Source organism: Hemibagrus wyckioides, linkage group LG14 (genome assembly GCF_019097595.1).
Source record: "Hemibagrus wyckioides isolate EC202008001 linkage group LG14, SWU_Hwy_1.0, whole genome shotgun sequence".
Lineage (NCBI taxonomy): Eukaryota > Metazoa > Chordata > Actinopteri > Siluriformes > Bagridae > Hemibagrus > Hemibagrus wyckioides.
The window spans coordinates 7375557-7389062 of NC_080723.1; the positions used below are offsets into that span (position 1 = coordinate 7375557).

General features: G+C 37.7%; 3 protein-coding genes across 5 annotated transcripts; 2 read left to right on the plus strand and 1 right to left on the minus strand.

The window, feature by feature from the left end:
• Window positions 1-979: 979 nt before the first annotated feature.
• Window positions 980-6645, minus strand: kcnj11l (potassium inwardly rectifying channel subfamily J member 11, like). Of its 2 annotated transcripts, none has more exons than XM_058407544.1 (7): window positions 6554-6645; window positions 5965-6111; window positions 5490-5671; window positions 5092-5328; window positions 4039-4308; window positions 3637-3844; window positions 980-1938 (listed from the first exon to the last, which is right to left on the minus strand). In XM_058407544.1, the coding sequence occupies exons 3-7, from the start codon at window positions 5646-5648 to the stop codon at window positions 1496-1498; spliced, it is 1317 nt and encodes a 438-aa protein (XP_058263527.1). In that variant the 5' UTR covers window positions 5649-5671; window positions 5965-6111; window positions 6554-6645; the 3' UTR covers window positions 980-1495. The 2 variants fall into 2 exon arrangements, with proteins under 2 accessions (XP_058263527.1, XP_058263528.1); XM_058407545.1 differs by having other exon boundaries at window positions 5927-6111.
• An 88-nt stretch (window positions 6646-6733) lies between these two features.
• bet1l (Bet1 golgi vesicular membrane trafficking protein-like) lies at window positions 6734-9499 on the plus strand. 2 transcript variants are annotated; one of them, XM_058408829.1, is made up of 5 exons: window positions 6734-6866; window positions 6979-7029; window positions 8455-8513; window positions 8635-8691; window positions 8874-9499. In XM_058408829.1, exons 2-5 carry the CDS (start codon window positions 7008-7010, stop codon window positions 9039-9041), a joined length of 306 nt encoding a protein of 101 aa, XP_058264812.1. In that variant the 5' UTR covers window positions 6734-6866; window positions 6979-7007; the 3' UTR covers window positions 9042-9499. The 2 variants fall into 2 exon arrangements, with proteins under 2 accessions (XP_058264812.1, XP_058264811.1); XM_058408828.1 differs by having other exon boundaries at window positions 8455-8540; window positions 8874-9485.
• A 1889-nt stretch (window positions 9500-11388) lies between these two features.
• arpp19b (cAMP-regulated phosphoprotein 19b) lies at window positions 11389-13025 on the plus strand. Its single transcript, XM_058408827.1, has 3 exons — window positions 11389-11572; window positions 11874-11996; window positions 12110-13025. Exons 1-3 carry the CDS (start codon window positions 11519-11521, stop codon window positions 12278-12280), a joined length of 348 nt encoding a protein of 115 aa, XP_058264810.1. The 5' UTR covers window positions 11389-11518; the 3' UTR covers window positions 12281-13025.
• Window positions 13026-13506: the final 481 nt, after the last annotated feature.

The following is a 13506-nucleotide window of genomic DNA, read 5'->3' on the forward strand; positions in this document are numbered from 1 at the left end:
ATGAAGTTCTGCTGTGAGTTTGCTGTTTGTCTTTAAAACAGTCACAACAGACAGTAGTTCCTGGAAGTGACATGGTAATAAATGAAGAACAATAAACAAACAAACAAACAAAAAGGGACACCAGTCATATAGCAATAAATTTCACATACATACATACTGTATGTAGTGTATGTAGTAGAAAAAGCATTTTTTTCTTTCTCAGTTTGCATCATAATTCTGGCCTCGCTGAATTAATCTACAGCTGGAGTTAAACGAGGACTTCCTTCCATTCTGGCTGCTCCATAATACTTCTATCATCGCTGTTTAAAAAGGATCGTGCCAAATATGTGGATGCATGTGGTGTCTGATACATTTTAATCTTTCATTAAAGTGGTCTAATAAATCATGTGCGACCCTTAAATAACAGGAAAGTAATAGAGATCACATATTAAACACTTACTGTACTTATCTGGCCATTATGAGACTTCAAGACTTTAATTATAGCTTTTAAAAGGCTTTAGGATGGTCCGTTCTCACTGTTTTAGGTTAAGACAGAGAGATGTAGAAAACAAGGTTGTGAAATCCCAGTAATCTTTTAAAATTTACTCTGTGCAGCTGTTGCACTGAAAGCTGATGACATAACAAGATCTTGCTTGTATAAGCCACCCAAACCTCTCCAAACAGTGTTTATGTTTGGATTAAAAGTGAACTCAGAATGCTTATTTCTAAATGCTTGTTTATAATATATTTTCCAATGATAAATAACGCTTATGTGTTATTTTTTAATTTTAATAATCTATAGACTTTTAATATTCTATAGACTTTTTTACATTTATCCCTATCAAAATAAAAAAGGGTTCAACTTTCGTGACAAAAAAGATCTGGATGTAGATCCATAAAACATCACTTAGCATTTTGTTGCTGTATTTAGAATAAATTTGCATAAAACATTATAAAAACAGTATTTCATGAAAGAAACAAGAAAAGCTTAGAGAAAAAATAACATAAAATAAACTTTTATTTGAATTATAAATACTTAAATAAATTAATACAAATAAAATGATAGCGAATGGAAAGATATCCAAACAGTAATCAGTAGTAATAGAAAACCAAGTGTTCACAATCTTGAATGTGAGGGACTGGGTTAGGTAACTGCACACATTCACAACAATAACACACAACATAACAATAAAACAGCTATAAGAATATTGATTCATAAAATTGGAGCAAAGAAACACTGATGGCAACTACAACTACACAACCACAACACAAAGACAGAGGAGCTTAAAAATGAAATAGGGTGGAATTAAACACCAACTACATCTGCTTGTATAAAATACAAATATCCAGTAGTGTAAAGAGAAAAGGAGAATTACAATACATTAAAAAAGCACCTACCTTGCTGTCCATTCTTCCCAAATCAATGAAAAAGTGATTATTAAAAGCTTTCTGACAAAGTAGCTACACTATACAATCTGCACATCTATTCCCTATATATACACAGCATATTATATATTTAGTCACTCATATCCTCCATGTTCTCCTCCTCCATCTCTCTTCCTATTTCCTCTAATTTCACAGTCTTCTTTTGTCCGTTCTTCTCTTTACTTCTCTCCTGCTCGTCTTTCTCTGCTGGAGCGTACCACGGCCGGGAAGGGTTATCCTCGCAGGCACGGCCTGCACTTCTCCTGTAACCACCGCGTCCTGCCCGCACCAGTCCCCAGCCCTGAGGCTTACCCTCGTGAGGGCCATTGTCTTGTACCCCTCTCGTCTGGTCCAGCTCCTTAGCACTGAGGGCAGGCATCCTCACAGGCACCGTGTTACCGAATTTAGAATAGTCCACAGAGTAGCGGCCATCCTCTTCGGTCATAATGGAGACGAAGCGGCGCCCCCAAAGAATCTCGTCCGGTGTGTAGGACGTTCGTGCCTGCATGGTGATGCCAGTGGTCTCCACAACGCCTGTTAAGGAAACAAACATATAGTATAGGAAGTCAGGAATCATGAACAGGAAGATGTTTGTGATAATTTTAGATGGCTTCATTTTTCAGTTTTTTTTTAAGTATAAATAAAATGATTCTCCTCACATTACACAGCAGCAGTCAATAAAACTCCAGTATCTGTGGCTCCTAAGGTTTTATAAACAAGACGGGACTAATATGGACCAATACAAAATAATACAAAATACAAAAATAACAACAATGGACCAATACAATACAATAAATACAATACATGGACCAGTGGCACTGGATCCACAAGGAAAATGAGGTGTCTCTTGTGAACTTGGCGGCACTTCTTAGTTTTCAAAATTATTACCTTCAACAAACTGATTTGTAAGTTGATTTCCTGGTTTGTATAAGAAGAATACATCCATTTTCTGTAGCACTTATCCTACACAGAAACATGAGTAGCCTAAACATCCCAGGGGACTCGAGGCACAAGGACAGGGACACATTGAACAGGATGCCAATCACAGCTTCACCACCGCTACCTGGGGTTCAGTTCCTGGGCTGGGAATCAACCCAACCACTGAGGAGTTAACTCTCAGTACTGGTGTTGCATGTCCGGATAAAATGGGAGAGTTGCATCATGAAGGGCATCCAGCATCAAACCTGTGCCATATCAAATATTTGTTTCGAATAATACACTGTGGTGACCCCAAACAGGGAGCAGCAAAAGGACAACATTCTGTCTCTTTTCAAAAGTGCTACTGAATTCTCAGATGTGATTGATCAGAAGGCTATGATTGGTTTTCTATGACTGCAAATGACAGGTTTATATTACTGAGCTTGTCATAATAAGCTATGTATCTATAGTAACAGCTTTTGTAAGACACTCTACATACTTTAATAAAAAGTAGTCTAATAATAAACAGATTAAAATATGTTGTTATTTATTATATAAAATCATTGAATTTTTAAAATGAAGCTATTACTCTGTAAGAAAATGTTAACATTTACATTAAATAAGAAGTCTCAAGTGACAGCACTTTAACTTTCACACCATATCAAACTAAAGATGGAGAATGCTGTGTTTCGTAGTTTTTTACAAACAAGAAGTATAGTTCTGTCTTATTAACTTACTGTATTAGCTTCATGGGAAAATGAAGGAATGGCTGTTGTTGCTGAAAATAGGTTTCATGAACACTCTAAAACATCATAAATGTTACTATAAACCGAACAAAAGTATTATGTACTGTTTGAAAACAAAAAAGTAATTGTATTTTATTTGTATTGCTGTGGTAGGCACACAAAGAATAAAAAGCTGTTTTTATTAAATACACCACTCCCTCAATGATTACTTACCTATAACAACATGTCTGGTTATGTTTATTTAAACACAAATGAATAGACTATTTATTTACTCAGTACCACTGTTGTTGATACTCAATAACAGAGAAGTGCTGTACTACTGTTATTAAAATGGTGCTGTTAACTAAAGCAAAATAACTTTTAATGTTTTGATAATACATTTTACATGTATTATTATTATTATTATACTATTCTTTTAAGTGTTAGGACCTCATACATGATTACAACATTTTTCTATTTTTAAACAAAATCTTACATGCTAAATGGCATAAAAACCAGTGTACATTATTAAAAACACTTGAAGCAGCCACCTATAGCTTAATATTGCTTCAGTGGAACAACCTCCTACCTTCCAGTATAACTATGATCTCCAGATCCTCAGTGGCCAGCGACTGGGCTGAAAGTTCATACAGGGGGCTTCCTCTATCGATAGTGTGACTGATGATGAGTGGGGAGACAAGGAAGATGCCGTTGCTCCTGAGTGGGTTTTCCACTTGAATGTCAAGTTGGCAGACTGGAATCACCTCCCCTTCTGCTGTCACCGTTCTGCGAATGACCTGAGAGAAGTGGTACAAGACAACCAATCAGCATTTATGAGACAGAATTAAAATTGCTACATATGATCGCTAAACCAGTTCTTCAGGCATCCTGGAAAAAAGTAAAGAATTCCTAATTAGGTTATTTCTAAGTTATCAGATTATGCTAATTAAGGCATCCCTGGATAATGATGTCTACCTGCCCTCTTCCTCACCTGCATCTGAATGGTAGCTGATATAATCATACTCTTCCTCAGGTCTCCAACACGAAACATGAATGTGGGTTTGCCATTGCGCGGTGCGATGACAGCATTACGGGAGAAGATGAGTGTCTCTGCTCGACGATTGGCCTGAGCTGTTTTCATGAACACACAACCCAGCATGACAGCGTTGATGATAAGGCCCAAAATGTTCTGGATGATCAGAACTACAATGGCCAGTGGACACTCTTCTGTGACCATCCTCCCACCAAAACCAATGGTTACCTAATAACATAGTATGACATGTTACATTAACAGAAGTAAGCAGCAGTTATCAGTTAGCAATTATCAACGGCAACAGTAAGGAAAACTGTCCACAGTTTTTTTTAACTTAAAAAATATTAAAACAGTTAGGTTCATATATCCTAGATTCCATTTACAAGCAACAACCCACCAATTAAGAAAAATTTGTACATACCACAGATTGCATGTAAAATGCCTTCCAGAATCATTGGCACCCCTCATTAAAGTAAGCAATAATGTTTATATAACAGGGTGTTATTTGTGCTCGAACATACAGGGATGTTGTATAGGTTTTATTTGCAGGAGTGCAGTTTGGTTCAATAAAATGATGCTTTAGAAATTATTGCCACTCTGGATAGAGACACTTGTAGAGAATCTTGGTCCACTCCTCCATACAGAACATTTTAAGACCCTTTATATTCTTAGGTTTGTGCATGTCAGTTTTTCTTATGGACTGGGAGACTGAGCTGGACAATGCACAACATATATAACTTGAAACATGTTTCTGTGTTGACTGGGAATATATTTGGCTCATGATCTTGGTGATAACACCAATAATCAAGCCTGAACCTCCTAGCAGGGGTATCGGGCTGAGAAATCCTCACACTATTCAAGCAAAAGCGATCATGAAATGTTCATGGCAAAACATTAAACTAACAAAAAATTAGTTTTTTTCGCTAATTTTTTGTTATGTGACAATAATTCTGAAGTACAAAATAAGCCGCATATAATAAATCTTTTGTTTTAGCCAGCCTGTTTTCTCACCTGCACCTCGATGGAGAAGAGGAATGCTGATGTGAAGGAGTGGATGGCTGTGACACAGGGAACAGGCCCAGGCTCACTGGGATCTCGAGGTTCCAGATCACCATGAGCGAAGGCCAGGAGCCACCACATCATAGCAAAGAGCATCCAAGAGCAGAGGAATGCTGAGGTAAAGATAAGGAGTGAGTGCTGCCACTTAAGGTCCACCATGGTGGTGAAAACATCCTGAAGAAACCGACCCTAGAGGGAGAAATTAAATGGAAAACAAAGCTAAATTACATTGCCCAGATTATACACCTTGCTCACTTTAACAACAAAAATGCAGAAATATGGCATATATTAAATTCTGACTTAAAAAGGTAAGAACATATTACATGAAAGTAAATATTGCATTGTTTTACCTGTTCCCGTATGTTCTTGTGAGCAACGTTGCATGATCCGCTCTTGGTGATAAAGCGAGCACGCTGTGATTTGGTACGGAAACGGTTAGGTTGGGTGGCATCTTCAGCCAGGCGTGTCAAAAGAAATCCTTCAGGCACCAGGCCTTTCCGGGCCAACATTGCTGGATTTTCAGAGCTTTGCTCTAATAAACATAATAAAAATATACAATTAAACAAATTACTGATTTTAAAAGATTTGCAGACTAAAACTATAATTGTACAGCTGTTTCAGTAACAGAATGGCCAGAGGTCAATCTGGAGTATATTTATGATACTATAGGTTACTTAAAGGAGAAGAGACAGAGGATGGTTTTACACCTGTGGGTTGAGACATGGGTTTTAACACAACAGGGATTGTATATCAGTTACAATAGAAGAAATATTTAAAAGGAACTGACCGCAATTTCATAGTGAATTAGACCAGTATAAAACCTACATCAGCACAATGCAGGAGTTCAGAGGATCCTGATTAAATTGACACACAGAGGCATCCCAGGTTTGTCGTGGATGTCCATTCATTCACTGGACATCCATTGATCCATTGTCTTTGTGATAAAGGGCACACAAGAAGATAAGCTAGGACCTGGAGGGGAAAAAGAAAAGATATATCAGGGTGAGCTTCAGTGTTGCAGCTTATACATTCTTTTTTCAAATTTAATCATATAGCACCAATATCACATTACTACACACATAAAAACGTCTATAAACGTGAACCTGAATGATTTAATCAGTAAAAACAAAACAGATGGGTGTTATAGACAATGCTGGAGTAACCCTAGAGAAAACCCCAAACCAATAACTCAAGCAGCTCTCACACAAATATAAAACTGTTTATATAAAACAAACGTTTGCCATAAATACATCCTGTGGCAAATCACCTTAAACATACACTAAAACCTTAAACTACAGATAATAATAACAGTCCTGTTATTTGGATACCCTACACAAACCCCAATGAAATCATATGTCTCAGTATACACTTGACTAAAAAGATTAATTTCTTAACACTTTTTAAGCTAAATTACCTTGATGTCTGGTTTTACATCGAGGATGCTATCTACCGTGACATCTTATGAAACGCATTTGTCGCTGTTACCCGTATCCCGATAAGACCCGCCTCCTGTGCTACTATTGGTTAAATATCTCAAGGCGACAGTTGAGAATTGGATAGAAGCTGCGTTTGAGGATGGCCTACTAGCCAATCGCAGCTAAGCAAAGATGGCGACCTTTGTCAGAACAACACTGAGACAGCTAATCCAGTTGTGCGGAGTTCAGCAGGAGGACTAACATATCCCACAATCCCTTTAGCATTTTGAGATACTTAAAGAGAACATCCGTGTATGTGTTCACTCTTATAGGATCTATTTTACACATTAAACATTTATGGTTTTATTTTTCGCGCTGTTGCTTAGTTTTGACTTGTTACCTGGACTATTTTTCGGGATTACAGGCTTGAAATAAGAAGGCTACTTCATAAAGATGGCTGATCACTGGAACCGGGGTAAGTGACACGTAGCTCGCTGTGGCAGGGTTTATTAATACAGCGGTGTTCTATCGTCATCAACATAGTCCAAACTTTCCAAACACTACACTTCCTTTTGTAACAGTTCTTGATGTTCATTTTAATTTTACTCTTAACTGCGTAATTAATGTTAGTCTACTCCAGAAAGCCTCAGTCATCAGTTTCAGGATATCAGACATTCAAACAGTCTACTTTTTTTTTGTGTTAAAGCATAAACTTTTAAAAGTTCACTCTACAACATGTGTTTAGGTAGCACTTATTGATTAATATATGTTTTCAGTACGTTTATTGTTTTATTGAACAATAATACACTATATGGTCTTAATAATTTCTTTTAGTGCTTGGTGGATAACCCATTTCAAAGCCATGGGCATTAATATGGATTTACACCCCCAGCATCTTTGCTGTTATAATAAGCTCCACTCTTCTGGGAAGATTTTCCACTAGATGTTGGAGCGTGACTGTGGGGATTTGTGTCGTTCAGCTATAAGAGCATTATAGAGATCAGTCATGTTGGGTGAAGAGGTCTGGAGTGCAGTCAGTGTTCCAGTTCATCCTAAAGGTGTTCAGTGGGGTTGAGTCAGTGCTCTATGCAGGACCCACATTCTTCCTCTCCAACCTTAACCTCCACACCATGTCTTCATGGAGCTCACTTTGTGCACAGGGGCATTGTCATGCTGGAACAGGAAAAGGTCTTTACCAAACTATTGCCCTGAAGTTGGAAGTATACAGTTGTCTAAAATGGCTTTGTGTTGTGAGATTCCCTCTCCATTTTTTTTTAATGTCAATCCTTTTTGTTGATTATAGAGGAGTTGCCCAGGCAGGAAGGTTTAGGGATTACAATAGGATAGGGTTAATATTGGATGGGAAGCAAGTTTTTCTTTGGTGGGGAAAAGGTTAGTTGTATGTGAGGAGATTAATCCGGTTTAGAGGGACACCTGTTTTTCATGCTTTCAGGGAGTTAGGACATCCCCTGTGTTTGCAGATCTAGCTAAATGGAATTTCACATACTGTCATGTGGCATGTAAAGTGCCACGTTTAAAGTCACTGAGCACTCTGTTTGTCTATGGATATTGCAATGCCAGGGGCTTGCTTCTGTGTACCTGTTAGTAATGGGTGTGGCTGAAATGCATATTCTTTAATAGAGGTAGGAAAACTGTGTGCAGTCCTAAATTACTTACACTTTATAGCCAATGGTATGTGGACAACTGGCCATTGCACCCTTCTCTTCTGCACTGACCAAATTGTATATGTAAAGAAAAGTACACCTGTGTGGTCAAAGGCTATTAATTGTAGATATTAGGTAATTAAAGAAGGAGCTTTCTCTGTTATAATAGGATTAGCTAATTTTTTCTATTAATCAAGTAAAGGATTTGTGTACCTCTTCCACCACACTCTTTTTAGGGCACGGCGCTGTTGATGATATGCTGGATGCAGAAAACAAACATATGGCTGAGAATCTGGCAAGTAAAGTATCTAGACTGAAGTCGGTATGTTCTCATCACTCCAGTTTGTAGTAGCATCATGCCTTACAGATTCAGATTTAATTAAATGTGTGATTTGTCTCTCTTCTCTCTCTGACAGCTGGCATATGATATTGACAAGGAGGCTGAAGAACAGAACTCGTACTTGGATGGCATGGTGTGTTAGCTCATCAGCAATTGTGTGGTCTATTGCTAGTGTGTTAATAATATACAGGGCAGAAGAAAAAGTCAAGAGGCAATGAGTGTAAAACTTGCTGTAGTGCTTTATGCCCTTCAGTTTGCAAATATTTGAAGATATTAACATTTAGTAACAGTGTCTGGATGTTTTTTTTTTTCTAGGACACAAATTTTCTCAGTGCAACCGGACTCTTAACAGGCAGCGTGAAGAGGTTTTCCACGATGGTCCGCTCGGGCAGAGATAACCGCAAGATCCTGTGCTACGTGTCAGTAGGCCTGGTCCTGGTATTCTTTGTGCTTTACTATCTAGTCAGAAGAATACAGAACTGACATGCATGCATTATTTTTTATTTATATATTTTCTCAGTTTTATGAGAAATATATTCATTTTGGGGAATTCAGTACTTCATCTTTATTTATACAAGGAAATGTTTTTCACTCCTCATTCATCTAGGTATATTAAAGGTGATTAGAACTAAAAGCACTTGGGTGTGATTCCTGTTTATCCTGTATTGCTTGCTAATTTCTAATGCTTGCTAACTGCTGTAGTGACATAGTCATGCTTGATTTCAATATAGTCCATAAATAATGTAACAAAATAAATATTTTAAACAGATATTTTGTATCTTGGAAATTCTAAGGAATGAAAAAAGATGACTTAAAATAATAATTAAATGATAAACTGCTTTATAGCTGCACTTTGTACTAATTGTCTAGTATGTTACTAAATTTTGACATTGTATCTCTGTTGTTTATTTCTAATGTTTTCTTCTGTATAATAAAAATGTTTTTCATTTCTGTCATTTTCTTTTAAAGTATTCATTCATCTTTTCAGCTTTGATGAACAAATAGATGAACAGTACAGCACAGAGCTCTGCCACTTTCATTTGATTAAAATGTTCATACAGCTTAACATAGTTTTATAGAGCACAAGAGAACTTTAAACATTTAAAATGTTGGCTTTGCTATATGCAGCAGTGTGTATTTGAGCTGGCTTACATATCTGGGTATGTAAGAGTAACTATTTTATTAAAGGCTTTACTTTATTATGTACGTTTATCAGAAAAGAAAGATATTTAGGTGTCATTTACAGTATAGCCTGATAGGCCACAGATAAATACTAAATACTGAAAGCCTGCTCATCCAATTGTAGATAGATTTAGCCTTTCACAAAATGAATCCATAAATACTTGCACATTTTTAAAGTTATTGATATGTTAGCTGTTTACCACAGTATATTAAAGTTGAAATCAAATTGCCAGGTTTGAATAACTTTGCTATTGTACTTTATTGTGAGGAGCTGTCCAATGGTTTTGGAAGCATTTAGCTGAATTCAAGTAGATAATATAAGCCTTATACACTTCCAAATTCATCCTGCTGCTTTTGTCAGCAGTCACGTCCTCAATTATCACAAGAGAACCAGCCACATATTCCCACATCAGAAGATGAGGTGGTTAGATGCAGATCATGAGCAGTTCCTTCCCTTTAGTATATTCTCGGTTCATCTTTGTCCATTTTGTCCATAGGAATATAAGTCCACAACTACACAGGCTTTTATTTTTTTAGCAAATGATTTTGGGTTTTTGATGTATTTTTTGCCACACTAATCTGTTTTTTCTTTATTTGAGACTTGTGGTAATCCTTTTGTATTTACTATGGATTTTGAGTTTCTGTTTATTATCATTTCAACTCCAATATACTGTTCCAGTATACAGCTAAATTAACAATAACTTTCTTAGTGTCTGAATATTTTTGGCCCTGACTGTATGTCACATTTCTAATGATATAATGTTGAGAACTCAGTATAAAAAACACGTGACTGAACTGGGCACCCATGAAAAGAAGTAAAGCTTCTTCATAAATTGCAGTTTAAACCCTGAGTACGGTAAAGAGGTGTGATACTCCATGATGATGCTGTTCCATGTTATACCAAATACACTATATATAGCCAAACACGTGGACAACTGGCCATCAAAGCACACAGTGCTGCCACAAAGTTGGAAGCACACAACTGTATTAGGATGTCTTTGTATTGCTCTTCACTGGAACTAACAGGCCAGAATCTTATTCCAGCATAACAATGCATCTGTGCACAAAGTGAGCACCATGGTGTGTTAAGGTTGGAGTGGAAGAACCTTCACAGAGCCCAAACCTTTGACTCAACCCCACTAAACACCTTTGGGATAAAGTGGAACAATGACTGCACCCCACCCAAAATCAGTGTCTGATCTCGCTAATGCTCTTATAGCTGAATGATCACAATCCCCACAGCAGGTGAAAGCTTTCCCAGAAGAGTAGAATGCATTATAACAGCAAAGAGGACTAGATCTGAAATAGGTTGTTCAACAAGGATATAGGAGTGTGATGGTCAGGTGAATACAAATCTTACACCATATATCCAGTAATGTTTCTTTAACAGTGCGGCTTAATTAGGCTACTCCTGACACTCTTCAATATTCATTCAGTTTGATTCAGTATTATTCAAGATCTGCCTAGAAGACACTTTCTTAGACACAATTTACCTTTTTAAATGTTACTGTTGAAAATCTGGATTCTAACATGCCAGTGAAGCTAGGGATAAACCCTACAGATGTAGATCCTGGAGCAGTGCTGTTCCATGTTTATGTCTCCGGGCCGGTAAAGGGCGCTACTGCATAAAGTTAGAACCTTCATCCATCTTTTCAGGTTACTTTAATTTCCATTCACAACCGGTAGCAACACAGCGGCATTGTGGTGGAGGCTGTGCAGCAAGAAAAAAAAGCACGAGCAGATTATTAGCAAGTATTTATACGCGTGTGTTTATCGAAATGTCCAGCGAGACCGGGCAGACTGTGGAGGAGGCGACTACAGAGGAGCAGCAGGTCAGCACAATGCAGTGCGATTTAGCTAGCGTTAGCAAGAGAGCAGCTAGCATGCTGTTTCCTCTAATGTGGATGTCAGAGATGTCTCTGGAAATGATCATGGCGTGCATATTAACGCTCATAATTTGCTCAGCGTGATCCATCGATTTGTTGTTCTCCTTACTCACTCATCTCTGTGTGAACCTGCATTGCTGCTCTTAAAGCTTCTCTGGGTCGGACACTTGTTGACGACCTAAATTATTTTACTTGTATATTCCGTTTCAGCTTTTTTAGTAACTCATGTCTTAACCCTGTTCCACAGGAGATGCAGGATAAAGTTGTGAGTCCTGAGAAGGCGGAAGAAGCCAAGCTGAAGGCTAGATATCCTCATCTGGGCACTAAGCCAGGAGGCTCAGACCTGCTGAGGAAAAGACTCCAGAAAGGGGTATGTTTCTATCTCCAGACAAGAATGCTGTGGAGAAGTTAATCCTGACCACATTTGATCAGGCTAGAGTGAATTTATTTTGTAAATTAATCAGTACTTGTGCTTTTTTGCAGCAAAAGTACTTTGACTCAGGAGATTACAATATGGCCAAGGCCAAAATGAAGAATAAACAGCTCCCAGCAGCCACGGCGGAGAAAACCGAGATCACCGGAGATCACATCCCAACTCCTCAAGATCTGCCACAAAGGAAGACTTCACTGGTGGCCAGCAAACTGGCTGTTTGATATGAACTTTGTGAGGACTTTCATGTTACCATTCCTGATGTTTTGATCTCTGCTTTACCTCCATTTTATCTCTCACTCTCTCTCTCCCTTTCTCTCTCTTTGTTTCTCACTATCTCTGTCTTTTCTTTTTTTGTGTGTGTGTGTGTCTGTTTCCTAACTCTCTCTTGCCTTTGTAATTGCTCTGAAGAAATGCTGTTTTGATAAAATGTTTGCTGCTGGGCACCCATGTTTACCTGTTCATGTGTGGAAACAAGACATTTTGGCTGTAGAAGTAGATATAGTTGCAATTTCTACTCCCAGGTGTGAATGCACTGTTATCTGACTGAACCAATTGAACAGAAACCTTTTTTTAGGATTTTACTAGTTTTACTCACTTGCTCTCTTGCAGTGATTCATGTGTGATTCAGACATTTACACTGGTCTTTAACGAAACCCTCTCATTTGTTATAGTGACTTCTAGTAAGACACGGGTTTTTGATGTGTGCTGCTTGCCTTCTGTGTGTGAATGGTAAAACTTGCCTTAATGATATCTGCCACGGTTTCTCTTGGGCAATATTTGCCCACTCTGAGTGTGAAGCCCTTTGGGGTTTAGCCATGAGCTTGTGCTGAAGTGTTTTTCAGTAAGGTTTTCTGTTTGGGGCAGCTCTTCAATTTCAGCATTCTTTTCAAATTCATAACTGTGCACAAGCACTGACTGTCACAACTGTGCCATTTGTTTTGTAAATAAACTAGTTTTGCACAAGAACATTCTGATCTGTTTCCTTTTTGCCTTTGACAAACAACATCCTGTTGCACTATGCTGAAAAAATAGTTTGTTTACATAGATCATGACTGCATGCAGAAAATGAAATATAAATTTACTATAAGGATCATTACTGTGCCATACAATAAGAATTCATTAAACAGTTATAGCTATAGTTAGGCAAGTAAGGAACAGGAAACATGGTTTATGTTTTATTTTAAAAAAAAAACCTAAGTGACGATGAGCTGTCTGGTAACCGAATGACTTGGTCCTTACTGATGATCTAACAAAGATCTGACTCCCAAAATAAAAGAACCGAACAGTCCATCGCTATCTATCCATTTATTTATTTATTTATTTTTTACAAATTATGTAAAAGAGTGCAAAAGACACCTCTATATAAAAGAGCCCCAGAGTGCCATTATCTTGTTGCAGTCCACATGGAATACAAATTTCTTACACTGTTTTCAGTGCAGTGTTTGCT

What these genes read in the sequence shown, in the direction of transcription:
- bet1l (XM_058408828.1), top strand. Translation starts at nt 7,008, where the DNA reads ATGGCTGATCACTGGAACCGGG. An exon ending in AAGTATCTAGACTGAAGTCG is followed by an intron (nt 8,541 to 8,634) that starts GTATGTTCTCAT and finishes TCTCTCTGACAG; the next exon opens with CTGGCATATGATATTGACAA. An exon ending in ACTCGTACTTGGATGGCATG is followed by an intron (nt 8,692 to 8,873) that starts GTGTGTTAGCTC and finishes TTTTTTTTCTAG; the next exon opens with GACACAAATTTTCTCAGTGC.
- arpp19b (XM_058408827.1), top strand. Translation starts at nt 11,519, where the DNA reads ATGTCCAGCGAGACCGGGCAGACTGTGGAGGAGGCGACTACAGAGGAG. An exon ending in CGACTACAGAGGAGCAGCAG is followed by an intron (nt 11,573 to 11,873) that starts GTCAGCACAATG and finishes CCTGTTCCACAG; the next exon opens with GAGATGCAGGATAAAGTTGT. An exon ending in GGAAAAGACTCCAGAAAGGG is followed by an intron (nt 11,997 to 12,109) that starts GTATGTTTCTAT and finishes GCTTTTTTGCAG; the next exon opens with CAAAAGTACTTTGACTCAGG.
- kcnj11l (XM_058407544.1), bottom strand. Translation starts at nt 5,648, where the DNA reads ATGTTGGCCCGGAAAGGCCTGGTGCCTGAAGGATTTCTTTTGACACGC. An exon ending in ACAAGAACATACGGGAACAG is followed by an intron (nt 5,329 to 5,489) that starts GTAAAACAATGC and finishes TTCTCCCTCTAG; the next exon opens with GGTCGGTTTCTTCAGGATGT. An exon ending in GATCATAGTTATACTGGAAG is followed by an intron (nt 1,939 to 3,636) that starts GTAGGAGGTTGT and finishes TTTCCTTAACAG; the next exon opens with GCGTTGTGGAGACCACTGGC.